This window comes from Bipolaris sorokiniana, assembly GCF_000338995.1.
Source record: "Bipolaris sorokiniana ND90Pr unplaced genomic scaffold COCSAscaffold_1, whole genome shotgun sequence".
Lineage (NCBI taxonomy): Eukaryota > Fungi > Ascomycota > Dothideomycetes > Pleosporales > Pleosporaceae > Bipolaris > Bipolaris sorokiniana.
The window spans coordinates 736048-764039 of NW_006911895.1; the positions used below are offsets into that span (position 1 = coordinate 736048).

The window sequence follows — 27992 nt, forward strand, 5'->3', positions numbered from 1 at the left end:
ATATCGATATGTGGACTCTACGAGGACGTAGCGAGATGATTGTGCGGCAAGAAAAAGTATAGAGTTAGAATGTGGGATGCGATGATGTTGATCGTCTTCGAGAAAATTTCGGAGCTGTGACGGGATTGCCCAGCGCACCCACCCGAACAGGGTCCAGCCTTACCGTCCCGAGGTCGGATCTTCTCCGAATATTCGCCTATGATCTACCTTGAGACTTCTGACTTGTTTCTCCATGGCTCAATTCCATGATGCGTGATGCGTAATGCGTTCTTCGCCAATTTACTCCCTCCGCGTACGCACTTTCGTGTCTCGACATGATGCGCCTCCCTTTGCATCGGTGCAGAAGCCTATCAAGGCTGCCTATTACCGGGGAGGGACATCGCGGGCAGTCATGATCCAACCTCAGCATCTCCCCAAAGAGCGCGCAAAATGGCCGACTATCTTCCGCCAGATCATGGGAAGTGGCGATTCCTATGGACGACAACTCGACGGTATGGGTGCGGGCATATCGAGTTTGAGCAAGATATGCCTAGTCGAGCCCCATGGAAAAAGGATTGCTCCTGGTGTTACTGCAACTCGCTTTCGTACAGGGTACGGTGGCATAGATGCGGCTCGGGAAAGTGCGAGAGAAGCACGGCAGAATGTTGATGACCAAGAAGTAGACGTTGACTATACTTTCGTTGGTCTAGGCATTGAGAGCAATGAAGTCGACGTTGCAGGCAATTGTGGGAACATGAGTAGTGCCATCGGTCCCTATGCATACAATGCAGGACTCCTTCCGCCTCGAATCTATGCGCAGGGTGACGGGGAGGTCACAGTCAGAATAAGGAACACCAATACTGGCAAGTTGATCAACTCTACCTTCACAGTTATCGGGGCCCAAGCTGCTGTTGTGGGAGATTATAGCATTGATGGAGTGACTGGAAACGGTTCAAAGATCAAACTTGACTTCAAACACCCATATGGCAGCAAGACTGGTAAAGTGCTTCCTACAGGCAAACGGATAGACAATATCGCAGGCTATAAAGTATCGTGCGTAGATGGAGCAAATCCGGCAGTCTTCATCCGCGCAGATGATGTGGGTGTAGATGGTACTATCCTTCCCAACGACTTCAACAAACTTCCAGACAAGCTTGGATTACTCGAAAACATACGGAAAGCTGCAGCAGTGGCAATGGGAATTGCAGCAACAGAAGACGAGGTACCTCGGACTATTCCCAAGATCGGCCTTGTGTCGCAGTCATCCACTCATCCTGTACTATCCGGAAAAACACTTCAGTCATCGCAAATGGACATTGTCCTCCGTTTCCTCTCAGACACACAACCCCATCGGGCTATCCCATTGACTGCAGCATTGACAACAGCGGTCGCTGCTCGCATACCTGGGACCATTGTTGAGCAGATGCTAGCCCCTGACCCTTTGATGGAGGGTGCGATCACCATTGGTCATGGCAGTGGACGATTGCAAGTCAATGCTACCATGGACGAAACGAACAAGCTCATTCCAGTTACCGGTACCGTATATCGGACAGCTAAGAGGCTATTTGAGGGGGAAATTTTCTGGACAGACAACGTTGATGAGACTTCTGAAGCTGGCACTGTTTACGACAGCAACGGTCGACACTCTCTCGGTCTAGCATTTGTACTTGAAAATAGAAGACAAAGCTCGTTTCATCTATTTGAGGAAGATGAGCATCAGAAACAAGAAGAAGCAAGTGAGCAAAAGCAAGTACCCGAGATCGAACAAGCCGAAGATTGCGAAAAAGAAGCAAAAGTGCCAGGACTCAGCTACCGACCGCTTGCTGATCCTAATCGAAAGAATCTTTTTGCATCTTTCCCGGAGCATCCTGACACACCACTCACATCCGCTCTCCGAAAACTCCATGCGCAAACTACACGCTTACTTTCTGACCCGGATCTCACAACCCGTGACTATCAACCAGAGCTTCCAGGTACTATCAGGCATGTGCAGCTTAAACTATTATTCGCCACTCGTACGCAGCAGGCGACAAAGGAGAAGGCTAGCGAGAAGACGAGGATACGGATGGAGAATATGGAGAAGAAAGCGAAGAAGAAGGCGGACAAAAAAGCAGCGAAGAGAAAGTTGCACGACGAGAGAGAAGCGAAGAGGAAGAGAAAGGAGGCTTTGTTATTTGAGAAGGCTCTTGAGAACAAGACTGGGAGTGCGAGAAATCAGGAGGCAAAATCAGGGTATTGGTCGCAGTTCTTGCCTTAAGAAAAGAAAAACAGTAACGATTCATATGAAATCGTGATCGGTTTGCCATCTCCCGAGTGCTTCTCATATTCCAGTTGTATGAAATATTCTTTCCCATTAAAGTCACCCATTTTATCTATTATGTTCACTCACCCAACCTAATGTCGTTATAGCATGTCTTATGTGCACTTCGTTAACATGAGCTTTTGTCTACTATATCACGGTATGTACTATGAAAAGAAAAATAGTCAAACGGTGTCACCGATGTATTTCTCAGTTGCCCAAGAGTAACTATTCATATTCAACGAAAGTCATAAATATTTCGATAATTAGGGTTTATCAATCCGATCTAGATACGTAGTTGCTTCGTCAACTCAGGAGCAACACGAGCTTGTGACGTGTTATGATCTTATACAGGTTAAATTATTTCCTCGCCATATTGTTGATATCACTAAATCCAATGCCTTTTTCCAAACGACTTCATGAGAAATGTGCTACCAACACCAAAGAACCAAAGCAAATCGGCAGGTTCATCGGAACAATCCGGTTGAACTCCAAGAACTGGTGATGGATCTTCCGTTTCCTCTCCTTCACGACTTCGTTGTGGAGACCAAATGATACAACAATGTCTTCGCCATCGCCACGCCATTTCGACATTGCAGCTTCATTCCAACCCCTCCATTTGATATATCCCTTGCAACCTCTTTACTCCAATTACTGTATTTAGCCTTGGGGTACCAGTTATCGTATGATCTCTCACACCATAAATGTAGTACGTACATGGATAGTACTATTCCCTGCTAGCCTTGGCCTATCCTCACTCGCCACCAGAACATCCGACACACTCACTTGATACCTGCTGCATGGCAACTCCCATGACCCCAACATCTCGCATTGCCTTCTCTTCTTATCATCACACCAGCAGAATACAATCTCCACTCGACGCCCCACTCCCATAGCCACTCCCCCATTCCGTTTCTGTCCGCCTCTACTACAAACACCCCATGTCTCGCAAGCGAATGAACCCAGCAAGTATGCAGATACGAAAGTGAACGCCGATGAAGACCCTAGCCTTACATCCTAAACCAGATGAACGCGTCATCTTCCCTGACGACGATGATTAATGTAAAGAACTAGTAACAGTCAAATACATACATGCTGCAAGACCCTGCGCAGCTCTTTTCGGGCCGTTGTGCATGTTCATCACATTGCATGCATACACTAGAGTTGTTATTACTATAGCATCAAGATTCCTAGAAATAAAGTGGGGTGAGGCAAGTTATCATGACTTGAACTAGCCCACCTACATCCCTAACGACGCGCCAATCCCACTCCTAAAGAAGCATCGGGAGGCCAGGGTCCCAAATCCATCAGGATCATACTTTTTCAGGTTTTCCGACTAGATAGTCGGTCGGGGGTATATCTTGCGTCGCTTTTTTCCTTGACTGTCGTTGGGTCGCTGCATGCAAGGATGTCATGTCCACCCCATACCCCCTCCTAGTCCCCACTCGACGCAAGGTGATTAAAGTTGCCTTTCGGGCCGCGCTCTGGGGCTTAGTATGCACGCAAGCGTGTTTTGCATTGCCGCGCAAGGCACGGTAAGGGACACAGGACGCTTTAAACGCAAATCATTCCATGTGGGTCGTTGATATAGCTGGGGGAGGAAGAGTTTTAGTTGTAGTCGTTGTTGCTAAGGATGATACTAATGTACGACCGTAAACGGAGGTGGTGAGGACTCGATGCGAGGCGTAGAGAACACGATCGGTGTCCGACGTCAATGCTCTCAGGTGATTACTGCTTTGGACAGCGAGGCACCCAATCCGGTATCTCGAAACAGGGAACCAATGCATGTGACTGCATTCGACATTTGTACTTTGGCCTCCTCCTTTCTGAGGTCACGACACCATGCAGGATGCTCCCCCACAATGCCATGTCCCACCACTTGGGGCTATGCCCTTCAGCCAGCCGTGCGCCAGTCTCGTCTCTTGTTATCGTCCTATTTCCCGCAGAACCTAAGATAAGACCATTATCAAGGTCATTGCCTGCAACACCTCGCTCACCCTATCTCCCCCAAAAGCCACAACCTTAAAGGAGGGTAAAAGTGTACAAACTAAACGTTTAGGGGGAGGCACGGTAATGCAGGAAGGAGAAAAAATAGCCTAAGCCCAATATCGTGGCGCCCATCAACCAGCTGCAAGCGAACCCCATTAACTTTTGCCCATGTGCAGCCATCGCAATCCAAGACTTCCAGAAATACCGATCAGCCTAGGGTAGGAAGAAGAAAACAAGCATTCAAGAGACACCGTAAAACAAAAGTAAATCTCACCATCCCCCCACATCTTAGACGTTCCACACAGTCTGTGCTTCCTAAGCCCTACCTACACTCTATTTCCCACGCTAACTACACCTGCCATAAGCCCAAAACTCTAAACCCGCAAACAAATAGAAGAGATAATCAAGGCCCCCCATTTCAAATCTCGATCTTGATCGAGACCGAGATTCAAAGCTATGGAAGGGTAAAGGTGAACCAAAAAAAACACGCAAAAAAAAGGGTCAACAATTGCGAAATAACAAGGGAAGAACGAGCAAAGGGTCCTTTTTTTTCCTGCAGGGTCTTCAGGGTCCTTTCATTGTCCCGTTACCTCAACCCGTTCCCGTTGACTCTGATTAACCTAACCTCCACGTTTTTTCCCCATCATCTTTATCATCCATTTCTTCGCATCCCCCCCCTCCCCCCGGGGGGAGAAGTTTTTCTTTTTTTGACACTTCGGCTCTACAGTATCCGTCACATACGTATGCCAACCAGCCATCAAACACGCTGCATCTCCGCCCCCCCCCCTTTTCCAAACGCAACCGCGCGCGCGTGGAGTCTCGCAGTCGCCGGAGGAAACGTCGCAGGACAAAAGGCCCAAGCTAGAAGAGCCCCCTCCCCCCCAAAAAATTTAGACTTTCCGTGACAATTAAAAAGAAAAGGCGCAAGTAGATGCTGGGGTATGTGCACGCAGCACAGCACGGGCGTTCGGTCTCCCCAGATCGCCGACTGTACATTGAACTCACGGTGCAGATATATTCCTGTGCGTTTTTTCGTTTGCTTTGGTGTCTTTGCTTTTTTTTCTCCGGTGTAAGGCGGGCGTGGGGGGACTTCGGAGTGTTGCGGACGTGTGCATGCGGGATAAAAGAAAATGGGAGTGGATGCTGCTAGGTGGGAGGGTGCTGGGTATGGGGGGGAGGTTTTGTGGGGGTAGGTAGATTAGATAGATGTGTATATATGTATGTGAATTATGTAGATGTATACTACGTAGATAGTTGTATGCGGATTGCTTACTATGGTGTTATTATTACAACGGCTATAACTACCATTACAACTGCTATACTGTGTTGATAAGGGACATAGAAGAAATACGAGGCATAGCTGAAAGGGCAAAATGCACCATTTCCTCTTAGCGCGACGGCAGTTAAGTTGTGGGATGTGTTCATTGACCGATCACTTTTGAACTTTGTTCTTTGTTCCGATAAACGTTTGCCGTTAGCTGTACATTTCACTAAGGTCCTATGAGAATTTATACTTTCCTACACACGGCTATGCTTTGGAAGTTTGGCACCTCGCAACACCCGCTAATTCCGTTGTCCTGGTCGCGGCTATATGTATGTACCAGTGCAGGTACCTCCCCCGCACGTCTCTTTTCTAGACTGCTGGGTGCTGCCGGGTGCTGGTGCGAACTCTGTAATACCGGTCAAAGGGCGCCGATCCTGCAGAGTAGTAACAGAGTTTGAAATATGCATGCGCGCATGCGCAACCTTTTGCTTCCCTAACACATGCTATTTTGTTTCCTCCATCATACGACTTTTGTGATTTCCCTGTTCCACCTGTTAGATCGGTAAAATATCAAAATACGCTTAACATTGGGCAAAAGAGACATAGTACCTCCCCTCAAGTCACTAAGATTCGACTAAAGTACACACAGCCGAACCCTGGATTCAAACTCTAACGCCCCTAACGCTCTGTAAATGGCAAAAACATATTCCCTTCCCGAATGCCTTGCCGCACGCCTCAATATCATTTCAACGTTCGGTTGCATGTAAAGTACCCTCCAGCACCGACTAGCGTGCGCATGCCGAAACCCAGCATTGAGGCCCCCGCAGTAACTCACCACAGACCACCACCCAGAAATCACATGCCTATGAAAAAAAAAGAGGCGATCATCACCAGTCCGGAACCTTGCGCAAATCCATGTCTGCCCATCCAGCAGTCCTGTAGTCGAGCAAGTATGCATCAGGTGGGTAAGAGCCCCTCGCTGGAACGGAGCGGTCGATCGTGGTTTGTGCGAACCTGTCGGGCAGTCTGACAATCGCGGAGAAAGACACAAACACGGGAAAGGGCGACGATGATGTGACTTGCAGGATCGAGATTGTCTAGATTTTGCTGACAGTCGGGGACATGTCGAGCGCCGGGCATAAAAATGTGCCGGCATTAGTAGCAGGATCGTCTCTAGACCGCCTATGGTACGGTATGTGGACCTGGGGCAAGCTGAGATGAAGATGCACTAGACTAATAGGGCGACCTCCGTGGCTTAGCCTAGTCTTTCTATTTGCAACTAGTACTGAATCAAATCGTGTCCTTGATACAAACTGCACTTGTCATTCAATACGAGACCTGAGGTGCCCACGCTCAACTCTCGTGTCTCTGTCAGCTATGGCGACATTTACGTCTAGTTTATCCATATTCGTACGAACGCCACTCTGACCGGATGCAAGACATATCACGGAGGTACTGCACGTTGCGCAACCCTGATTTGCGCTAGGTCAACAAGTTTGACGACCATATAAAGTTCGCACTGATGCAGGCTAAAATCACACTAGCCCCATGAGCTCGCATCACATGGCGCAGCGAACGCAGCGAGTGCCTCAGTGTGGCGTCGTCCTCAGCCAACACGTCAAACCGGATTGACAGCGGAATTGTTTTGAGCACCTGCCACGTGTCTTAGCGAGTAAAATATACGATTAGTCTGCATATAATTTCACTAATGCAAAAGTAATGCGACACCACGTGATGTAGCAGTGACTGAACCACTAGTTACGGGATCCCGGCCTGCGATCTGCAGATCATCGTAGTGCCCGTAATATGTCATTAGGAAGAAAGAGCAAAGTCGTGATGGTGACCTTAACGCCAAAACCGCCATGAACGCCGAGATCTGTGTGTTGACTGACCACTGTTGAATCAATCGCCGTCTCTGTTCTAGTCGACAGGAGCGTGCTTGAAGAGGAAGCTAACACTCTCTCCATTGTGGGTACGTCTGCAAGCCTCGGCAAGCTGTTATTCATAATCAGACTCTGAATTTAACCGTTCAGTAGATTATTAGCCACTTACAGTTGGACTGATGTCGATGGTTTCGATGCGGTCGCAAAGTTCTTTCTTATCTTCGTGGGGAACAGTGTTGGTGACAACAATCTTCTTGAGCTTGCTGCCATTGAGGGCCTCAATGGCATTTCCACTGAGAATACCATGTGTGACAATGGCAAGCGCATCCTTGGCGCCCTCGGAAATCAGCACGTCTGCTGCTTTGACAAGTGTGCCACAAGTGTCGGCCATGTCATCAACTAAAATTGCCGTCTTGCCGCGTACATCTCCGACCAGCACCATTCGTGAAACTTCGTTGGGGCGAGTTCGCTCCTTGTGAATAAGAGCAAATCCAAGATTCAAGCCATCTGCTATTGAAGTTGCCCTGCCATTGGTCAGCACTGCTATTCACTGGAGCCTAACAAGGGGGGGAAAGAGGGGTTGTTCTTCCCGCCCACATGATGCAGTGGCGCGTTGATGTATCACACAGCACCCTTGCAAAATGGCGCGCTTAGGTGGTTTGCACCATGAACTGCTTGAGATCTTTGACGCTAACATCAGGAGGATCTTACCTCTTTGCGCCGCCTGCATCTGGACTGACAATGACACAGTCCTTGACGTCTAGGTTCTCGCGGATCCAGCGGAGCGTGCTTGGCTCGGCATACAGGTTATCAACAGGGACGTTGAAAAAGCCCTGAATTTGGCTAGCATGGAGGTCCATTGTGATGACATGATTGCAACCGGCGGTCTGGAGCATGTTCGCCATGAGCTTTGCTGTGATTGGTGCTCGAGACTTGTCTTTCTTGTCCTGACGAGCATAGGGAAAATTTGGAATCACTGCAGTGATGCGGCGGGCAGATGCCGTCTTGCAGGCGTTGATCATGATGAGCAGTTCCATCAGAGCATCGTTGATATCGCCTGGTGGCGTGGATTGCAAGATGAAGACTGTAACATCGTAAGTTAAGGCCCGCCAGACATGGATATGCTGCATAATAGGAAGCAGTCCATACCATCTTCATCTCTCACAGATTCGCCAATGGTCACGGAAGTCTCCTGGTTCGAGTATTGAAGTACGAGAATTTTGGTGAGTTCTATGCCTAGTCTGTGACGACATTAGTGACGCTGCACCAACATGTTTCATCAATGTCGGAGCGTTTTTTTTTGCTCGCACAGAAGCAAACCGGATTTAAAAATATATTGCGTCGTTGTTGTTACATCCAAGGCTGATCTGCAATAGTCTCATAGCAGATGGAGATGGCCGCAAGTGTCCACACCTAGTTGTAGTCCCAAGAAGCACCGGGAAGCAAGGACTTGAACGTACCGGTCAGCCACAAGGCGGGCAAGCTCGGGATAGCTGTTGCCGGTCAGCAACTTGATACTGTTAGTAGCCATGGTGGTGGTAATGACGGCGAAAGAGAATGCTGCCGTCTTAGATATGTCACGTTGTCACCGAAGGCCAAACTTTTTCACACAAAATGGCGGGCACGGGCCATGCGGAGAAAGGTGCCGCCGAGGGGAGAGCCGACCATGTGGTCGCGGCCGACGATAGATGAACCCCCGCGATTACAAACCCCTTCGTCCTCAGCATTTCGAAACCTTCAAACCGTGGCAAGAGGTATTGCGACCCAATTTACATAACATTCGGTCAGCATTTCCATGGCCATCCGTGTCGGGTGGCTGAGGTGTGCCGCTCGTTGGGCCAAGGCGAGTTCGCCCGCTTTTAGTCTTCTTCTGAAACTCGGGAAGCGGCACACGGCTGCATCTCTGTTTGCTGGTGCTCTCTACACCTAGGCCAGGGCCTACGTAGACGTATAATGTCTTTCCGAAAAATAATCCAGATCTGATGTCAGCAGCCATGTGGCAACTGTATACGAAGGTAAACAGGCACGCATGAAACTTAATGCCAATGCTGTAAGCAAGTGCATAGAAGAGCATTTTTCTTTGCTTGTAGCTTAGTAGTCCGTGCAAGTTCCCTTTTCCCAGTCTCCTTTTTTTTTTTACAAATTCCTGCCCCACCATATTTCCGTTTTACCGACGTTTTCTACAACGTCACAGCGCCGTTGAAACGGGCTATAGCGATTATCTTATAGCCCTTATAGCCAAGGCCTCGAGCCTCATCATGTTGGGAACGTATTTCAATGAAACCATCCCGTGCATTGTATACTTACTGCCTGCTATGACTGGCTATCTTTACAAGCCGGTTATGCGATAGTATTGCTACAGTTGCTGTCACAAAGAGTCTGAACCTGAGTGGTTGCTGAAATGTGATGAGAAATCGACCTGCCGACGCGATGGTGCTCCTTCCTTGTGACGTCTAAGGGGGGGGGGGCTTTCGGCACGGCGGTGTTTCGTGCCTCGCTTCGAACAGGCACAGCGCCACAAGTGCATGTTTGCATGTTTGACGAGAGGCAATAACGCTTGGCTCAAGATACATATGATTCTCGATTCATGAACCCATGCGGGGTTGTAGCTCAATACATGTATGGTGTCCCAAAATGACACCCGTCTGCCGTCTGCCGTCGTCCAAGCTCCAAATACGAAACAAGCCCCTGACAAATTCGTCGCCATTTTCGAAATGGCAGAGTTAGAGAAAGTATTGATGTGCAAAAGAAAGAAAAAGAACACCAGAATGTATAGAAAGTAATGTGCAAAAATAATGTGCAAAAAGTTGGGTATACATGCCAGCGTGAAGAATGAAGGCGAAACGTTGGCGTGTGAATCTTGCCGCCAAACGTTTGAACAAAAAAAAGTCGAACCAGTCCAACAAGGAGAGAAGAAAGTATTAGGGAGGGTAGTTCCAAAGGCCGTTATGGTACAAACATAGGAAATCGTGTGACGAAAGCGGTATAATTAAGGGTATGCCACCCGGGAAGGAGACATGATCGAAGGTGCCATTGGGCGGTGTGTAGTGTGCGCGTCCTAGCAAGTTTGTTCACACATCTTGCCGATCGCCTTCTCAATGTCCGAGAATAGGTTGAGAACATGTCCATCAGCGTAGATCTTGATAGATTCAGTCTCCTTTCGTTGGGATCGCGCGGGACTGTCCATTTTTACAGGACTCCGCGGAGGGGTGGCTTCGGCAACTTGATCACGGGAGCTAGGGTCAAGGACGATAGCAGCAGCTACATGCTCAAGCAGCTTCTGGCGTAAGCGAAGGCGACGGTTTTCGGCCTGCTCCAGTTTTTGGATGAACTCGTCGATGGACACATCCAACTCGGCTAGCGCCTCTTCTTGCTTGAGTAGGGATTCGCGCGAGAAGATAACTGTCTCTCCACGTCGCAGATAGGCAATCATACGACCATGAAGCTTCTGACGGCCTGCACGCAGCGACTTGTAAGTCTTGCGGAGATAATCGCAGCGTTCGTCAAGTGCTCGGAGTTCCTGTGATTATGTTTAGTGCTAGTTCGTCTACACATGATTTGCAAACAACTCACTCTTGATAACGATGCTACATCGCGCTTGTTGAGGACTTCGAAGTTACCTGCCTGGTCGTAGGCTTGCTTGTGGAGCAGCCTCTTGTCGGCATCACTGATTCGCCTTGAAGCCTCAGATACGCGCATGCCTTGGGGAAGCTTCCAAGAATCAGGTATAGCCTCGGGGCCGTTGGTTTCAGACATGGCACGCGGCCGGTCTTTTTTGCTGTTACGGCATTTTGGCCGACCTCGATCCATGATAGATGATTCTGACATGTTGCGGTTGTGGGGGAAGGTTTGTGTAGCAATGGGATCTCTTCTCTCTGTTCGTGGTGAACCTCGGGCTGATGCAGGCGAAGATGCATAAAAGGGATTGGTAAAGGTGGATGGTGGTGTGGGAAGGCCCATGCTGCCGTTTGGCGATCGTCGGAGGTCAATGGCACTCAACGGAGTACCTCCGCCTGAGCTGATCGACGCGGGAGTGGTGAGTTGTGATCTGCTTGCTTTTGAGTTGAGGACCAAGGGGGTTGGGGAACCCTTGCGCTCGGTAACAGGAGACTTTGGAGGCACTTGGGGCGGGATTTCCCAGTCTTCTTCAACAATGTTGTCGGTCTCAAGTTTGAGCAAAGGCCTAGGGGTCGCACCAGGGCTTAGAATGGGAGACAGCGGCCTGCCGGAGATGGCGGGCAGTTCTGAAGTAAGCGGGGCGGTAGTGTACTGAGTCTGGACGGGAGAAGGGCCGGTAATGCAATCCATCATGGCATCGCCGAAAGGACCAGAGCGCCAGTTAGTACCTGGAGCACTGCAAGAGCGCTCGTGGCCAAGCACTTCATATGAAGGCTTGCGGAGAGGAGGTCTTCCCGGGATGGTTGCTGAAACCAAATGTCAGCAATTGGACGGATAGCCAAGAGAGAAAGCATTTGGACTTACGTGAATCAAGGGGCATCTCTTGGACGGTCGTCATGGTGCTTCCGAGTTCAGGCACACTGACTTTGCGTCTTCGTGATAGGGAGCCGGTTCGTTGCCAAAAAGGCAGACTATTCTCGGAGAGGAGAGCAGTGTCACTGAGCGAAGTAGGGGAGCGGCCAGCAGCAAGGGCAGTGACCCTGTCTGCTGAGTGGCTTGTCTTTGAACCGAGAGCTGGGCTCTTTGCTGAGAGCCAAAGTTGGTACTTGGATGGTGCCTGTTGGGTGGGAGGTTGAGAAGATAGTGGTGGACTCTTTGCCTGGGTGGTGGCTGGCGAGAGAGAATCCTGGGGGGCCTGAAGATCTCTGAGTGAGCGAGAGCGCCGGGGCAGGTGGTAATTCATTGGGATGGGATAGTGGAGGGGCGAGTGGAGCGGGACGACGTACCATTGGGGACGAGGATGTTTCCAGTGTTATATAAACAGAGGTGTGGTCGGGATCGGAGCGCATGCAGTTTGCTATGTGTGTCATGGTGGGCGTTTGAGCGCTGTGGCTCACTTGTCTGAAGTACAAGGTTGGTGAGACTCGGAAAGCGGGCACGTCAAACATGAGGGTTTTCCCTGCATGTAATACATATGTGGTAAAAAAGGCACTGCAGCGGGTTAAGGGTAGGTCACAGGCGCTAGTAGTGCAGCAACGAACAAGGCCCCTGCTACGGCGCAGCGTACCAATACCAGCGTCCGTGTCTAGGCTGTCGGCGGCGCGTCCCAGGTGGGCCTGGTGGGCGTTGGGATGAAACGAGCACCTAACCTCGCATGTCTGGCGATTCGTGGGGAAGACTATATCGTCACGCAATTAAGGCCCAGGGTGATCTGCACGATGTGCAGCACGGCACCAGGCACCGCCATCGACCAGAGGCCGTAAGGGCCGTGGCAGAGAGGGCCGTGTCTTTTTTGGAACGAGGCATGTAGTGAAATACGGGCGGATAGGGCCGGGTGCATGTACGTGCTAAGGACATAGATAGATGAGTACATGCCAGTGTGTACTTGGAGTAGCGCAGTATGTACCAGCAGCAGCAGTAGTCCCAGCACGGCCGCCTGCCGCGGTCGACGTTGAGCCACTTAGTCAGACTCTCGCAAAGCCGCTGTTTGTGCAGCAGACGACGGACGGTTGATGCGAGGTGGGGGGGTTGTGGACCAAACAGGCATGAAAGCCGGCCGACGTGGTGCAAACAGGCTGAGGCAGCTGGCGGCGACCGACCTAGTGGCTCTGACGACAATATGCCGAGGAGGCCAGGTCATGGGCCATGGGCAGGCGAGTGATGCTGCGATGGTCTTGGAGTCGGGAAAGAAGGAAAACATGTGCCCTGTGCTGCGCTGGACGGTGGTCGTGTGTCAGTTGGCGTGGGTGGGTGGGTGAGTGTATGGGAGGAGAGATGAATGGATGGATGGATGGATGAATTGGGCATATGGAGGCGTGTGTGTGTGTGTGTGTGTGTGTGTGTGTGTGTGTGTGTATGTGTGCATGTACATGTGCGTGAGTGTGTGTGTGAATGTGAATGTGTGTGTGTGTGTGGGCGAGTGGCCGTCCTGGGCACACCCGTTCTAGGACGCCCCTTCCCTCCCTGTGGGTTGGCCCCTTCCCTCTGGTCGCGCGCAGCAGCAGCAGGAGCGTTGGAGGCAGCGAGCTGGGGGGGGGAAGAAGGAGCAATGGTGCCAATGGTGCGCGCGTCAGGAACGACGAGGCAGGCGTGGGAAGCGAACGTTTAGCACGCTTAGCAAGCCCAGACAGGCCATGTCTATTGGACGCGGAATCGGGGCCTCGTGGCAATCCCAGCCGGCACCTCGACGGGGGCATTGCGGCATACCCAGGTATACCCAGGCACAAGCACGACTCGACAAGACTCGACTCGACTCGTCAAGACTACACACGAATTTTCTAGACTGCGCGCAAAGCTTATCGCCGCCCGTCGTAAGTCCACACTGCCCGCTCCTCGAAGCTGATGAGAGCTGGAGCCCCGAGCCCGTCGGCGCGGCCACCTGCACGGCATCCTCCATCCATCCATCCATCCATCCATCCTTTAGTCTCTTGGGCGCTGCTCGAGGGTGAGGGCAACCAACCCCACATGCAGCATGCCGTCGTCGTGTATGCAACGGCGAGCCACACACACCTCCTCACGTGCGACTGATGCTGCTGCACCACCTCCGCCTCCACCATCCACGTACGATTGCCATGTCTCTTGCTGCTGCTGCTGCTGCTGCTGCTACTCCTGCTCCTGCTCCTGCTCCTGCTCCTGCTCGTATCAATGTACTTAGCAGTCATGTTCACACCATGGCCATGGCTAATAACAATATCCACGATACTCCTCCACTCTCATCTCCAAGCGAGCCTGCCTATTCTACTCGACCGGCACACCCTCATCAAACCGCCCTTTTGTCTGCACGCTGTACCATCACGTATACAGTAACTCGACCATCGCTTGTCCGTACCCGACTCGCGGCCGGTAAAGACGATCAGTTCCCACCTATACTACAAGCTGGCTTCACATCCTCCTGCAGGCCTCTCTCGTCACCAGCCCCCGCTACCCCCTTTGCGTCTGCTCATGGCCACTTCCCTTCCCAATCAAGCCCCGGCCTGTGGCTTGCCGACTCCGCTGAACGGCTGCATGGGGGGTCGCCAGCAGCCAAGCCTTATGTGGACCCTCGACACTGGTTCCGCCATCTCTAAACTTTGCGCCATGCCACCACCCATGCCTAGCCATCTTTTTGTTGCATGCTCTACACATGTACATACGTACATACTCTACAAAACAGGAACCTGCCTTGCTTGTGTGCTCTGCACATCCGGCCCGCACATGCCCCCGCCCAAATCTCCTGCCCGCCTTGATTTGCACTCATGTACTATAGGTGTAGTACACTACGTATGTATGTACATACTTGCCCACTTGAGTCTTCTCTATCAGTGGGCCCATTTTCGTCATGGGCCAAGCAAATACCTACTCCAACTCTGCTCTGTCTCCGGCCTACCACGCTCGCTAGCTCGTGCGGTGGCTGCAAAACCAACACTGTGTGGCCGGGCATCAGCAACCCCCACGAAACATTATGCACTCGCACTTGCCCACATGTGACTTACAATGCAACAATCAAATCACTCATCATCATCTTCAAAGACAAAGCGTCGTCACGTCCATATGTGCTGGACCTATACCTACAGCTTCACTTGCTAATTCCCGCGTCCCGTCTGCACACATGCAAAGCATCCTCGACGGTCACGCCAAGCAATGCGCGACGCATCCAATTGACCAAAGGATTGCGGCACGAGATCCCACAAATATTTTGCGCAAAGTCGACATCATCCGATGTCCGTCCAATTCAGCTAGTGCTTTTCCTGTTCCTTGTCAAAAGCAAATCAGTACGCGGTTCGTCTTGCTGCTTCCACATAGGCCGGGTCGTCTTCCCCGACAAAACGACATCTGGGTTTCATCCCACCCTCTCTTGACTCTTCTGAGCCGAGCCTGCATCTCACCACACTCAGTGCGTTCGCAGCAAAGGAACAGCTTTCGTCATGTGCAAACAGCTCGACCATCACGCCAAGCATCATTTCCTGTTCGACTGCCGCCTGATTGCTGATTGTCGTCACATAGACTTACATCTGCGCCCATGGAGACTATGTACATCTCTCTACTCCTCCACAAGCACAGCGCATTGCACCCATTGAGGAAAAAAAGGGTTCTTAGTGATTAAACAGAACATGCGCACCTACATGCACCGGTCTGATAATGGAATTGCATGGCCATGAAACACTACGACGCAAACCTGATTATAAGGGTGTCATGATAGTATGACCATGCGACTTTGAGTGTGTTGAACCACAACAAACCACGGTTTATTAGCCGACCTCGTGGGATAACCTGCCCGCAGTGCCAGGTACCCACACACGTGTTGCTATAACGCTCATCCTTTCCACTTGCCACAACTCGCTATCGACTCTAGAAACGATCTGCGATGTCAAGCCGGCCGACTACATTCATTTTCAAGGTCACGTCGACCAACGTTGGCCCACTCGGAGTATACATATGACAGTTGACTATATCATAGTGCACAGAGAACACATGAGTCGGAGCTAAGCCCTTTGGGCATTGCACTCTCTTACCCCTCACTTTGAAGCTGCAGGGGCACTGTTGATCTGGTTTCGTTGTCACTAGATTTTGCACGCCTATGTACATATGTATGTACGGATGCAAGGTTACGACTGCAGCGAGACCCAACCTCTGTTACTACAAACCGTTGGGCTCACCGCCTCTCCCATATGTCTGCCAAGACATCTTCTGCCTCATCACGTCGGCCCGACATCCTCTGCTGCTGTGATAATGATTCTGTAACGAGCAAGACGTAGCTTCACATCGAATATTGCATCTATCCGGCAAAATCGGACTCTGGCCCTCCGTTGACCACCATTGCTGGGCTCCGGTCACATGATTGTTACCAGCAACACACAATGTAAATTGTTTGCTAGGTCTGACACAGATTCAGCTGAGGGGACGTTATCCAGCTGCGATTCTAGATCCCGCAATAGGTTTCAAGGCATCCACTCCACGTGGTCAGCCAGCCATCATACCCACCATGTCAACGGGAGCCGGCGTGGCGCTTAGAATATCCCAAATCCTTCACCCGCCAATCTATCGTATCTGCAGATTGCAGTTTTCACCAGCATGAGAAGGAGCTGTGTGTAAGCTAATCGCAGGCTGTAACACACTGGGTGCGGCTTATCGCTTATCGCTTATCCCATCAGGTACCTTTATTTCAATCTCTAACCTCCTAACTCCAACCGTCCCATCGCCGGATACACACGGCTCACACTCCTTCATTTTCCCCACACAGCAAGCCCAAGTGTCGCATCCGCACCGCATGTATATGGTCATGTCGCGACCTTGCATCGAGGATCCAGCTGCAGGAATTCAGTCCTTTTGACACTAGCGCCAATCAATCACACGGGTTAATATTGTACAGAATCAAACCATGGAACCGTGTTCATACCCGGACATGCTTTGGTTCCCGTGCTTACACGATACTTACTCTTCGGAAGCACGTGATTGTCTGTCCCTGAGCTGACTCCAATTTTCAAAAAGTTTGGCCTTGCTGTGTTCAATCAATCCCACTCGGCCTTAGTATTGGTTGTCACAAGGAGACCCTTGCATATGCAACTAACATTTGGACCACATGGTGAGGCAACTACCTTACATGCTCGATGGTAGTCGCCAACTTGTAAATACGGAGATGCTGCCAGCATAATGGTAGATTGGAATAACTAGAATTACCGATATACGAACGCAAAGCCCGTCTTACTCTACTCCCAAGACAGTGCAAAGAATTGAAATTGCACTACTGACGGATTCATTTTGTAGAAACGGACCGAAGAGCTAAGACCCACCGGGCCCGCGGCCTTATCCCTTTCAAAATAACAAACTATTCAAGGCCGCACAAAAATGCGCTGGAACGCGCCGGTCTGCCATGGAGTTCCAAGATCTCGAACCGGGAACACCCTGTTCGCCCAGACCTCAAAGCTGCATTATGAGCCTCATTCATCTAAGTATATGAACCAAATAAATGAAGGACATACCTAATTAGGCGTTCGCATGTTCTGCTTTCTCTTTCCCTATAGCTCATGCCTAGATACCAAGTGATTGAAAACTTTTTGGCATATGTAGAATACTTCATCCCTAAGCAAACAGCAGGTCCTTCCGAAGAGAAACAAATATCTTACATCATATAGTAATAGCAAGCCTACACATGTCTGATAGAAGAAACTTTCGCGGCAGTCAAAATTCTCCAGCTGTCAAGCTAGAAGCAATCGCTTCTCCCCCAATAATTTGCACTTTTTCAGCCTCAGCCAAAATAAAAATAAAAGGTGGAAAAGAAAAGGGCCTGTCAGACTGTTTTGTGTCCACTTGCTCTTCTTGCAAAAACCTAATTGCGATAAAAAATGATGCGGTAGCTAAATTTAAAACTAGGTTGGGCCCGTCATATTTATTCTTGCAAAGCGTGACTTAAGATTGGGTATATGTCTGCACTAATTACTTGTCTTGTTGGTTCGACATAACACACCGGTAGGTCAACGCGCACCATTGCACTAGCTATCGTGTAGTAAGTATGTAAGTATGCCGCCACATGCGCACGCCAGACCACCATAGCCACATTACCGGACGAATTGGCAAGGTGTTTTATTTTTCTGGCGGCGACGGCGGCGGCGACACCGGGCGTGTCCGTCCAGGCTAATTAGTAAGTGTGTAGCTTGCATGTATGCGCAACACGCAAAATACCTGTTTTATCTCTCTATCCATCTCTTTTACCTCTTCACCTTGCCTAAATACAAGGAAGTAGCATCGGTGCACTTATGTAACAGTAGGCGAAGATAGATGATGCACGATAAGCACGTCACGCATACTAATTCGCCGTTGTACATACATACTGACGAGACACTTATCAACCCACAACAAGGCTAAATTGACATATGCATATACCGAAACCAAGCCCTTCGCCTTACTGCTGTATTCCCCCTACCCCCTCCTTCCCAAACAAAAGAAAAACCCCCGCCCCACCCTAACGCTGAGCGAGCTGGGCAACGCTGGGCAAAACTGCGGGGTCCGCAACCGCACAAACAGACCTCTCACCTTCCCCCCCCCCTTCACCTTTTTTCTCCAACCAGCCAACCCGAGCTCACAAAAAAAAACCCCCCCTTACACCTATATACCACCTACATAATCCACGCTGCGCCAATGTCCCCCCCTTCCCCCCCGCTCACCCAAGTCGCCGACCTTAGCCGCGTCCCGTACAATCCACGTTTTGCTCAAACGCCCGTGCTTGCATATGTTTAGCATAGAGTACCACTCTGAGCGCACACGCGCAGGAATTTTTTTTTTCCCACGTGCGAAAGCTGCAGGATGCGTGTTTCAGAAGTCGGTATGTGCGTGTTAGAGCTAAGTTAAGGTAAAAGTAGGCAAAATGCGGTTTGCTTTTTTGTGGAGCGGGAAGGGGGGAACGGGTGGCTTAGGGATGTTGTTGTGTTTTAGTCTTCCCCGTGTGTACCTACTTGGCTTGCGTAGGGGAATGTGGGGGAGGGTTGGAGATAGTGGTGATCGTGATGGTTGTAGGCGCCGAGGTGGGTTTTTGTCCGGGGGTTTACCTGGTATGTTGAGGGAGGGGGAAAGAGGAAGCGCTGGATACGTGTGCAAGGAGTGTCCTGTATTTTTTTTGGGTGTTGGGGAATTTTTGGTGTGGTTGGGTGGGCATGCGGGGTTGGAGGGGCTACTACGACTACCGGTACGGGTACGTCCTCGTGTGAGTTACGGATAAGAGCCGAACGCCGCATTTTTTCGACTGCCGAGTAGGGAATTTACCAGTAAGGTGTAGTATGTATGATGCAAGGTTCGCCAAGAGCTAAGTCGAACTTTCTTATCTTTTCTTTTTCTCGTTGTTTCCGGGGGAGGGGATGCTGGACACATTTTGCCTTTTTCCCTTCTGGTGTCACAGATCAGCATCGCTACGATCACTTTGATGTTTTTGTGTACCATCCTTTTTTTTTGGAGAGAGATAGTCAGGAACAGTGCCATGCCCACTTGCCACATGGCAGCCACATTCTCAACGGTTGTACCCACAACTATATTTTTCCTTTGCTATTACTTTTGGAGTTATAAAAAGATCTGAGATTCAGGAACTTTGTTCCATAGAAGCATTTGTGACCCGTTTTCTTTGGAAAAGAAAGCAAGGGGAGAGAGGACTTTGCTGAACTACACCACATGTTACACCTAGTCAAACACGAATTCACCCGTCCAGTGTTTCCAAGGCCGTCTTTTCTGCTGCCCCTATCTAAGATCGACGCCTAAGCGCGCGACAAGCGTAGCCCTCAGTTGCTCGTGCAGTTCGTTTGTTTCCTTATTGGTAAGTGTGCGCTCCAAGCTGCGGTAGTTGATGCGGTAGCACATGCTCCTGCGCCCTGTCTTGGGGTGCACAAACGCATCTACCAGACGGACGTCTTCGACGAGATCGCCACAGACTTCGCGTGCGATTTCCATGACGTCGTTTTCGTGGAACGAAGGGGTTGATGTTGGAACAGGGGTCGCGGACGCAATGGGTGTGCCAGGGGGCGAAGCGCCAGAGGGCGATTCGGGTGATACAACCTGACTTGGTGATGCTGCTGCTGCTGATGTAGGCGGGTGCGTAGCTGCAGCACCTCCAGCAGCGCTTGAACTGCTTCTCAACCAGAAACTAACATCTTTGAAACATTCCGGGTACTTGCTAAAGGGGACGAATGGGGTGATGGATTTCTGCTCGCTGAACTGCGACAGGAAGCGCTCGTCCTTTGACCAGAATAGGCGAATGTCGGGAATAGAGTAGAGAAGCATGGCGATACGCTCGAGACCTAGTCCGAACGCCCATCCTATGCGGTTGGGCACAGAGGCGTTGTTTAGAATAGGTTGAGAGACAATACCGCAACCCAGCACTTCGAGCCAGTCGCCCTGCCAGAAGACTTCTAGTTCCCATGATGGCGAGGTAAAAGGAAAGTAGGCTTCTACCCAGCGCACCTTGAGCGGCTCGCCAGAAGTCTCCGCATCTGAAGCGGATTTTGCGGCGTTGAAGATAGTCACCACCATGTCCTCGAGACTGCGTTTGAGATGTGCGGCTATGGCCTCGACTTCTTCCGGTGAGTGGCCTGCCTGCAGTGGGTTGCGTTCCGCATGGTAAGTAGGATTTGGATCTTCAACAGCAATGTCGTGCTTGGGTATCTTTTCTACATCTTCCCAGATTATATCGGCAAGATTCTTGCCTTCCTTCTCACCTTGCTGTCGATCCCATGTCCGCGCTCCTTCCATCTGATGGAAGACAGGATAGTGACTTCGATCAATGGCATCTCGCCTGTAAACATCTGCGCTGATGAGGTATCCTTCGCTTTCGTTATTGCGGAATGTGTCGGCTTGGTGAGCAGAAGTGTGTGTCCGTAGTACAGTTTCTTTGTTCAGGTAGTACGTGTCTGTTCTACTTCGCCCAATGTGATCCAGTGGAAAGCCAAGCGAGTCGAAATTTTGCCCCGTGGTAACAATAGGAAAGAGGTTGTTGTGTGTCTTATATCCAGGAAACCGAGACTCAATCAACTTCCGTGTGATGGTGAGAGGATGGTCTGGTTGAAGATGTAGGCGTCGGGGTATCGCAGTGAGAATTGACGAAGGTGTGTTCATCCACTCATCAGTCTTGTATGTTTTCCCTTCTATCTTAATCTCTTTAGGCAATTCTTCTGGCAGGTTTTAGAAAGGCGTTCAATTTATATCGATAATGTTGTGCATGCATGCGTATAGTACAATAGCCTATACTAAGAACAATTCGTCACATGATAGCAACATACCTGAAGAGTTGAATCTCACATTGCGCAGCGTAAGTCGAGACGCCAATTGAGGTCTCCATATCCGCAACGCCGCCCCTGAATATAGCTGGCGACATGCCACAGCCGAGCATAAAGTTATTCGCATTTTTGCAGTATAGCAATTGTCTTGTTTAATCGTGCAGCCCGCAAAACCGTACGCGACGCCAAGCCAAGCCAGCTCCGGGCTTAAATCCGAATGCAGGGATGACGTCCGCATGCTGATTTCTCGGTCCCTTAACAACCACCGAACTTTCACGAGCAAATCTTTGTTATAAGGCTGCGGTACGGCTTTGTCCGCTCTACTACACCCACCCCTGACCAGCTTCACATGCCGCTGCTGCGCAGTGTCTCGCATTCAACATGGCCCAAGCCGCGAAGAGGGTGACTTTGCCCGAACTGCGCAAAAGTGAAGATGTAAAGCCTGTCAAGAAAACGCCGATTCATTATCCTTTCTGGTTCGGCGGCAGCGCAAGCTGTCTTGCGACTTTCTTTACCCACCCGCTGGATCTTGGTAAGTCTTTGCGATCTTCTTTTGTACAACATGTGGGATTCCTGGCTGATAATTGGAATAGTAAAGGTATAACTTATGGAGTCGCATGCGCCTGTTGTATACTCACAATTTTAGGTCCGACTACAAACACAGGCGACTCATGGCGTACGATTAAATATGATGCAAATGTTTTCTCATGTCATGAAGACTGATGGCGTACTGGGTCTGTACAAGGGAGTACGTCTTCCCACTCAGCCTCAACGACAATGTCTGATCAACTATAGATATCTGCGGCGCAGCTCCGTCAAGGCACATATAGCATGACACGCTTCGGCGTGTATGAGTCGCTAAAAGCCCGCATGACAACGACCGAAAAGAGACCTTCGTTCCTTACACTGGTTGGTATGGCTTCGGTATCAGGCTTTCTTGGTGGTTTTGCTGGAAATCCAGGAGACATCTTGAACGTGCGCATGCAACACGATGCCGCGCTACCGAAAGAGAAGAGGCGAGGCTACAAGAATGCGATTGACGGTATAATACGCATGTCGCGAGAAGAAGGCGTAGCTAGCCTGTGGAAAGGCGTTTGGCCCAACTCCTCGAGAGCTGTGCTCATGACTGTTGGCCAACTGGCGACCTACGATGGATTCAAGCGTGTCTTGTTGAACTACACGCCTCTCCAGGACAATCTCACCACGCATTTCACCGCATCTTTTCTTGCAGGTTTTGTCGCTACCACAATCTGTTCGCCAGTAGACGTTATCAAGACCAAAGTCATGAGTTCAAGCGATAATGCGGGGCTGGTCAAGACAGTCTCTGATACCATGAGGGCAGAGGGGTTCCGCTGGATGTTCAAGGGCTGGGTACCAAGTTTTATTCGCGTCGGACCGCATACTGTACTCACGTTTCTATTTCTGGAACAACATAAGAAGATCTATCGCCAGCTCAAGAGGGTGGATTAGAAGGAAGATGTGAAGAAAAAGGAGCTTACAAGAGAGGCGAGGTTGAGGTATAGACAGGTTCACGATACCACATGGGCGGGCGTTTGGCGCGAACAGCATTCTTGCAGCGCAGTACTGTTACTTGTATATAGAGGCAGGTCTCCAGCACATAGAAGGGGGGTACCGATACACAACTGGTAATGCATTCTTGGTGGAGCTCGCGGGCAGATTGAGAAAACATTGGCATAAAAACAGAAGTGCATTCGTTCAAGTCCACCCGACAGCCATCTATCCACAGCCCATTGCGATGACTGTGTACTTTTACATCTCACTCTTTCAATACCCATGCTTCGCCAACTCCTCCTCTGTATACTCCCACAACTTCTTCCTTAGCCCCTCATCCCTTGCATACTTACTACCACCATCCTTCTTCCCAACCGGCATATAATACGCCCCATTCTCTAGCTCCTCCTTGGGCACCGTCGCACACCACGTGGTATTCAGCGCTCCGCCCTCTGGCCCTCTAAAGTGACCCGGCAGAACCAACCCTATCAACGCGTACACCCACAGCCCAAGCTTCAAAAAGATATTGGTGCGCAGCGTGTTAAACAGATCCGTCATAATCACTCCGGGATGTAGCGACACAGACGTGATCTGGGGGTAGTGTTCAGCGAGGGACTTAGCATAGATCAGGTTCGCGAGCTTCGACGAGCCATAGCGGCTGAAAGTGCTCTGCTGTTCCAGCGCAGCCTGGTCGAAGATAATGCCCTGGGAAACAGGCATGACGTGCCCGTAGCTGCTCAGACTGATGATGCGCACGTCGGCGCCTGGCAGCTTAGCCGTTTCAAGCATTGTGGGGAGCAGCAGCTTGGTGAGCAGCGCGTGACCCATGTGGTTTGTGCCAAACTGGATCTCGTAGCCCTCTTTCGTCGTGCTGTACGGGGTCGCCATGATACCCGCGTTGTTGATCAGGATGTCGAGACGCGACTCGCGGCTCTTGAATGCAGAGGCTGCTTCGGCGATGGACGCGAAGGATGTCAGGTCAAGGGAGAGGTACTCAATGTCGCAGGCGTTGGGGACCGAGGATTTGATCGAAGCAATGGCATCGTGGGCTTTGGACTCGCTGCGGGAGGTGAGATAGATGCGTGCGGGGTTGTGGGCGGCAAGATATGCAATTGTTTGCTTGCCTAGGCCAGCATTGCCTGTTGTGGACGCGTTAGGCTTGTTGAGGTTGAGATATTGGTGTTGCTGGAAGCGGCTGTGAAGAAGGAACCATGTATGGGTACGTACCACCAGTCACCAGGATGACTTTGCCCTCTAGACTGCCAATGTCGGTCGCGGGATTAAAACCCATGGTGATGCTTTGTGAAGGGTATGTGGGTATCGCGTGAAGAAGCTGTGTCAATATGGCCTTGGAGTGGTGTAGATGTGTTTCCCGCAGTAAGACCGCGAAGGCGTTGATCTGCTGGCTCCAGTATATCCGAGACGCCGACTGTCACCGCTACAATGGGCTTATCCTTAGAATCTCGGTCTTCTTACGCTATTCCCTGACCCAGTCTACTCGTCGTAGGCACATGGTAGGAGTACGTCTCATCTCCAATGGGTCTGCGACATGCCGAGGTTGAGGGTGTGCAATGACGTCGTACTATTCGGGACCCTGTCTCGGTGCGCAGGGCCTCGACAGCGCAACGCGCCTACCATTGTGTTGCAATTCCCATGCAAAGCCGTACAAAGGCCATGCCGACGAGAGTTGATGCAGTCTACTCGGAAGTTGTGAGAGAATGGCTTGCCCCAATTAGTGCTTACCACGCTGCTGACATATATGCATGCAGGCGTTCTGGACAATGCTCCGGTACATCCATTACTACGTATAAAAGGGGATGTTGTTGCTTCGAGAATACGAGGTACTGTTCAATCTTAAAATCATATAGCATTTGGGTTCGGTCCCAGAGCATGGATACAGATTATATCATAAATTGCCATACCTCAATAACACATCATCTCTGCTCCCAAGATAGCCCCCACCTCTAGTCAAGCTCAGAAGAATGCCGTTCCCCGCCTCCGGTCCACCTTTGTTGTCTGATCCTGGTATTATGAATATGAACTGTGTCTCTTCATTACGCGTCGCCAGTGAGGTCAATCGCTTCACTCATTTGTTCTTTCGTCAGGCGAGAGACAGGTAAGCGTCTTTTGGTATTGGGTTTTAGTCATACCCGGGGAGCAGATGAGCCCAGAGATGAAGGATCTACTCGTCGTGTTGACGCTGGTGCATCAAGATCAACTGTAACAGGCAACTGTGGAGACGCAGGTACAATGATGCCCTTCATCTCTTCCTCGGTATGACCATGTGTAAGAGCACCGTGGCTTTTGGAACGCGCTGGAGTCATGCGAGATGGGTAAAGTGGAACACTCCCCATTGTTTGCGAGACGACATTGTTACTTGGAAGATTCTTTAAAACGGTCGCATCTGCTGGCTTCGAGCCCTTGCGACGTCGTTTCACTGGCTGCACTTTTGAAGATTCGGCTTCAACAGCCGTCTTTTGTGGCGACGATGTAGCCTTTGAGAGGGTTTCAGGCGCAACCCTCTTCTTGAAACCGTCTGGTAAGACTTTCGCCGAGATGGACGACTGAATATCTGGCGCCGAACCCAACACTGTAGATGCGGGCGGTTTTTTTGTGATGTCTTTTTCAACACCCCCGCGAATCGCTTGCAAGCCGTCAATGATTTCCCACATGAATTTCCAGACCTGGTGATTAAGGCGGAGATCTGAGAAGGACTCGCGAAGCATTTCCCGGAATATTCTGATATCCCTTAAAAGAACTCCGTGACCCATTTCCAAGTACACGGAAATCAGGACAGCTACACCAATCATTTCTACAGATGCAAAAGTTTGAACACTGTGCAGATATTTATTCGCGTTAGTGAAGATATCAGGATCCAGTTCTGCAAGTTCGCTAAAAGTTTTCCAGACGGCTGCAAGGTGAGATTTCGTAGCATCATTGGCCGCTTCCGCATTATCTAGCAGTTTAGGGACTGCATTGTAGGCTGCTTTGAAGACTGGAATTTCGCTTCCGTTTGTTGTACGTGAGTTTCTGACTTCAATAATCTGACTAAAACAGGCCATGGTGATCTGGAAATCCTTCGCGCGACTCCGGTCTTTCATCAAGTCGTAGATGGCGGGGAAGTCTTGTACAAAGAGCTTGGCTAGTTCCTGCCATGGCCCCGATTTTGCTTGTATTTTCTCGGCGGCACTAAGTTGGACACCCATCTGAACTCTGGCAAATAGATCCTCCTCTTGCTCCTGGGTCAACTCTGAGAACTGGAAGGTAACAAAGTCTTTTTCTAGAAAGAGCTTCTGGGTCTCTAGCGGGAGTAAGCGTTTGCGCTTAGTACCTGGAGCCTCGCAAAACCACCTTGCAATATTGGTAAGTATGTCTAAGTAGTGACAGATCTTAAGAAACTTACCATTTCTCTCCCTGGTGATCATGACAAGGAATCATTCCTTTCGCAAAAGCTCTCACAGAACACAGACGCTGCTTTCCATCGACACACACAAAGGTGGCACGCGTTCGTCTAGTGCTTGGGATACGATCTGTCTTTTTGTTCAGAATAATCGGAGGGATGTAGTAGTTTTCTGCACGGTTAGCCAGACTGAATGGAAAGAGTACGGAATAGTTATAAATTACCCATTAATGAATTTATCAAGCCAATCATGCGATCCGCTGAATAGAGTTAGCAGAATCGGGACAGCAGTCAACTCGTATTATCCTTGCCTGTTCAAACAACTTCCCGCTGGTATTCCGGATCAACATCGATGATGCCATCTTCGAGCTCCTCTAGTCTTTGTTAGCACCCCATAGTAAAGCTTCTATAAGCTTTTCCCTTACTTATCAGACTCGCCATATCTCGCATGTGAACGTTCGGGTGCGGCAGTTGTGGTCGCGGCTTGTAAATGCTCGGATCATCTTCCTCACTATGCGCGACAATGTAGCTATTATTTTGGTCTTTGACAACGGACTGAGGCGCAACAGCGTTTTTAGCGCGCCTATTGAGCAGGCCAGTCGTGCTATTGGTGTTCATGCTGGCGAGATTATTTCATGTTTGCGTGACGTAGAATATAGGCCTGGAGGTAACTAGGTAAGACTGTGATTTATTTGGGAAGGAGCTAATTCTGGTTGACGCTAGTCTACCACCCACATTCAGTGGGTAAAAGAGAAGTAGTATCGACAGGTCGATAGCGCTGAGTATTTCATCTGCACTAACTGAAAGTATTATACTATAGGTTCTGAACCTAAAGGACTGATCTTTCTTCCCTCGCAACCAAAGCTTACATCTAGAAGTTCCTATGAAACGTCGACCATTGTTGTGCACAATCTTAAAAGTATAGATGAAGGAAGTGTTTTTTTTAGGACTCGCTGAGACTAGTCGGCTTGTATCTATTGGAGCTAGGCACTGTATTGCATGTTACCCATTGGTAATCGCACTAGCGTTCTTCTCTGCGGATGTAACAAGGCGCAATACGTAGTAGGCCTGTTAAGCCCAATAGAGTTCGTCTGTCAGTAATAGGTTGATAGCCGCTCTAGCTAACCACCTCTATGAACTCAAAGTGTCTTCATTTCAGTAATCTTTGCGCAATCATCCCTTGAATGTTATCCCCTAAACTTCAAGAGGGCTTCTGCAATTTGCATTTGGAATGATTGATCTAACTTCCCAAACATCCATTGAGCATAGCAGTCTTAACGTTATGGGCTCAGCTTTGCCTTGCTCATAGGCTGTGATTAGAGTATAAAGTCACACACATTCTAGACTTTTGGTTATTAAGGTGAGGTCAAAACAATGAAAATAGCGCTGACGAGGGTGTTGTACATCGTGTAGGCGATATGTCTGATGAGAAGGCACAGTAGCATTCTTCTCCCACTAGAACACGTCGTTGGAGCTAATTAATGCTGCGATGATTATGGACAGCTTGAATCTCTTGCTAGTAGCGCTGCCGAGATGCAGGGCGATGATGTGCATATCTAGTGAGTCCATCGACGACACTGGCTGCTGACAAACATGTTGCAGGGTGTGGAGCATGTCGAACTTGTATGTATTAGTAGATGCATTAGAATAGTGCGAGCAGAACTTGTTGCAAACCTTCCTCGAACAGTCAACGAGCCCTCCAGCATCGTGCAAGACGAAGTGCACCTTCAATATCCGTAACATCAGTCTACACGGGGATTGTTTGTGCATGCATTGTTCCATGAAACATCGGCAAACTAGGGCCACTCTGGCGAGC

At 50.0% G+C, this 27992-nt stretch overlaps 10 protein-coding genes across 10 annotated transcripts; 3 read left to right on the forward strand and 7 right to left on the reverse strand.

Moving 5' to 3' along the window:
* Nucleotides 1–170: 170 nt before the first annotated feature.
* COCSADRAFT_207455 (uncharacterized protein) lies at nucleotides 171–2592 on the forward strand. Its single transcript, XM_007696408.1, has one exon. The coding sequence runs from the start codon at nucleotides 263–265 to the stop codon at nucleotides 2234–2236; it is 1974 nt and encodes a 657-aa protein (XP_007694598.1). The 5' UTR covers nucleotides 171–262; the 3' UTR covers nucleotides 2237–2592.
* A 3407-nt stretch (nucleotides 2593–5999) lies between these two features.
* On the reverse strand, nucleotides 6000–6743 carry COCSADRAFT_207484 (uncharacterized protein). The gene has a single exon (XM_007696409.1). The coding sequence runs from the start codon at nucleotides 6685–6687 to the stop codon at nucleotides 6166–6168; it is 522 nt and encodes a 173-aa protein (XP_007694599.1). The 5' UTR covers nucleotides 6688–6743; the 3' UTR covers nucleotides 6000–6165.
* Nucleotides 6744–7451: 708 nt separating this feature from the next.
* Nucleotides 7452–8945, reverse strand: COCSADRAFT_77679 (uncharacterized protein; the record flags this gene model as incomplete). Its single annotated transcript, XM_007696410.1, has 5 exons — nucleotides 7452–7526; nucleotides 7584–7938; nucleotides 8126–8498; nucleotides 8564–8655; nucleotides 8875–8945. 5 exons carry the CDS (start codon nucleotides 8943–8945, stop codon nucleotides 7452–7454), a joined length of 966 nt encoding a protein of 321 aa, XP_007694600.1.
* Nucleotides 8946–10472: 1527 nt separating this feature from the next.
* Nucleotides 10473–12402, reverse strand: COCSADRAFT_155412 (uncharacterized protein; the record flags this gene model as incomplete). The annotated part of the gene is made up of 4 exons (XM_007696411.1): nucleotides 10473–10934; nucleotides 10988–11838; nucleotides 11897–12227; nucleotides 12319–12402. 4 exons carry the CDS (start codon nucleotides 12400–12402, stop codon nucleotides 10473–10475), a joined length of 1728 nt encoding a protein of 575 aa, XP_007694601.1.
* A 792-nt stretch (nucleotides 12403–13194) lies between these two features.
* On the forward strand, nucleotides 13195–14598 carry COCSADRAFT_186172 (uncharacterized protein; the record flags this gene model as incomplete). Its single annotated transcript, XM_007696412.1, has 4 exons — nucleotides 13195–13286; nucleotides 13480–13742; nucleotides 13774–13842; nucleotides 14003–14598. Exons 1-4 carry the CDS (start codon nucleotides 13201–13203, stop codon nucleotides 14596–14598), a joined length of 1014 nt encoding a protein of 337 aa, XP_007694602.1. The 5' UTR covers nucleotides 13195–13200.
* Nucleotides 14599–19732: 5134 nt separating this feature from the next.
* On the reverse strand, nucleotides 19733–21391 carry COCSADRAFT_166204 (uncharacterized protein; the record flags this gene model as incomplete). The annotated part of the gene is made up of 2 exons (XM_007696413.1): nucleotides 19733–21159; nucleotides 21268–21391. The coding sequence occupies 2 exons, from the start codon at nucleotides 21389–21391 to the stop codon at nucleotides 19733–19735; spliced, it is 1551 nt and encodes a 516-aa protein (XP_007694603.1).
* Nucleotides 21392–21645: 254 nt separating this feature from the next.
* On the forward strand, nucleotides 21646–22734 carry COCSADRAFT_166205 (uncharacterized protein; the record flags this gene model as incomplete). Its single annotated transcript, XM_007696414.1, has 4 exons — nucleotides 21646–21796; nucleotides 21858–21862; nucleotides 21911–22012; nucleotides 22060–22734. 4 exons carry the CDS (start codon nucleotides 21646–21648, stop codon nucleotides 22732–22734), a joined length of 933 nt encoding a protein of 310 aa, XP_007694604.1.
* A 315-nt stretch (nucleotides 22735–23049) lies between these two features.
* On the reverse strand, nucleotides 23050–24067 carry COCSADRAFT_78313 (uncharacterized protein; the record flags this gene model as incomplete). Its single annotated transcript, XM_007696415.1, has 2 exons — nucleotides 23050–23915; nucleotides 24004–24067. The coding sequence occupies 2 exons, from the start codon at nucleotides 24065–24067 to the stop codon at nucleotides 23050–23052; spliced, it is 930 nt and encodes a 309-aa protein (XP_007694605.1).
* Nucleotides 24068–25402: 1335 nt separating this feature from the next.
* COCSADRAFT_341056 (uncharacterized protein) lies at nucleotides 25403–26349 on the reverse strand (the record flags this gene model as incomplete). Its single annotated transcript, XM_007696416.1, has 1 exon — nucleotides 25403–26349. A coding segment is annotated over exon 1 (799 nt), but the record flags the coding sequence as incomplete, so codon positions are not given.
* A 142-nt stretch (nucleotides 26350–26491) lies between these two features.
* Nucleotides 26492–26794, reverse strand: COCSADRAFT_155417 (uncharacterized protein; the record flags this gene model as incomplete). The annotated part of the gene is made up of 2 exons (XM_007696417.1): nucleotides 26492–26550; nucleotides 26602–26794. 2 exons carry the CDS (start codon nucleotides 26792–26794, stop codon nucleotides 26492–26494), a joined length of 252 nt encoding a protein of 83 aa, XP_007694607.1.
* Between the last annotated feature and the right edge of the window lie 1198 nt (nucleotides 26795–27992).

Coding starts and splice junctions, on each gene's coding strand:
- COCSADRAFT_207455 (XM_007696408.1), top strand. CDS start 263: ATGCGTTCTTCGCCAATTTACTCCCTCCGCGTACGCACTTTCGTGTCT.
- COCSADRAFT_207484 (XM_007696409.1), bottom strand. CDS start 6,687: ATGCCGGCACATTTTTATGCCCGGCGCTCGACATGTCCCCGACTGTCA.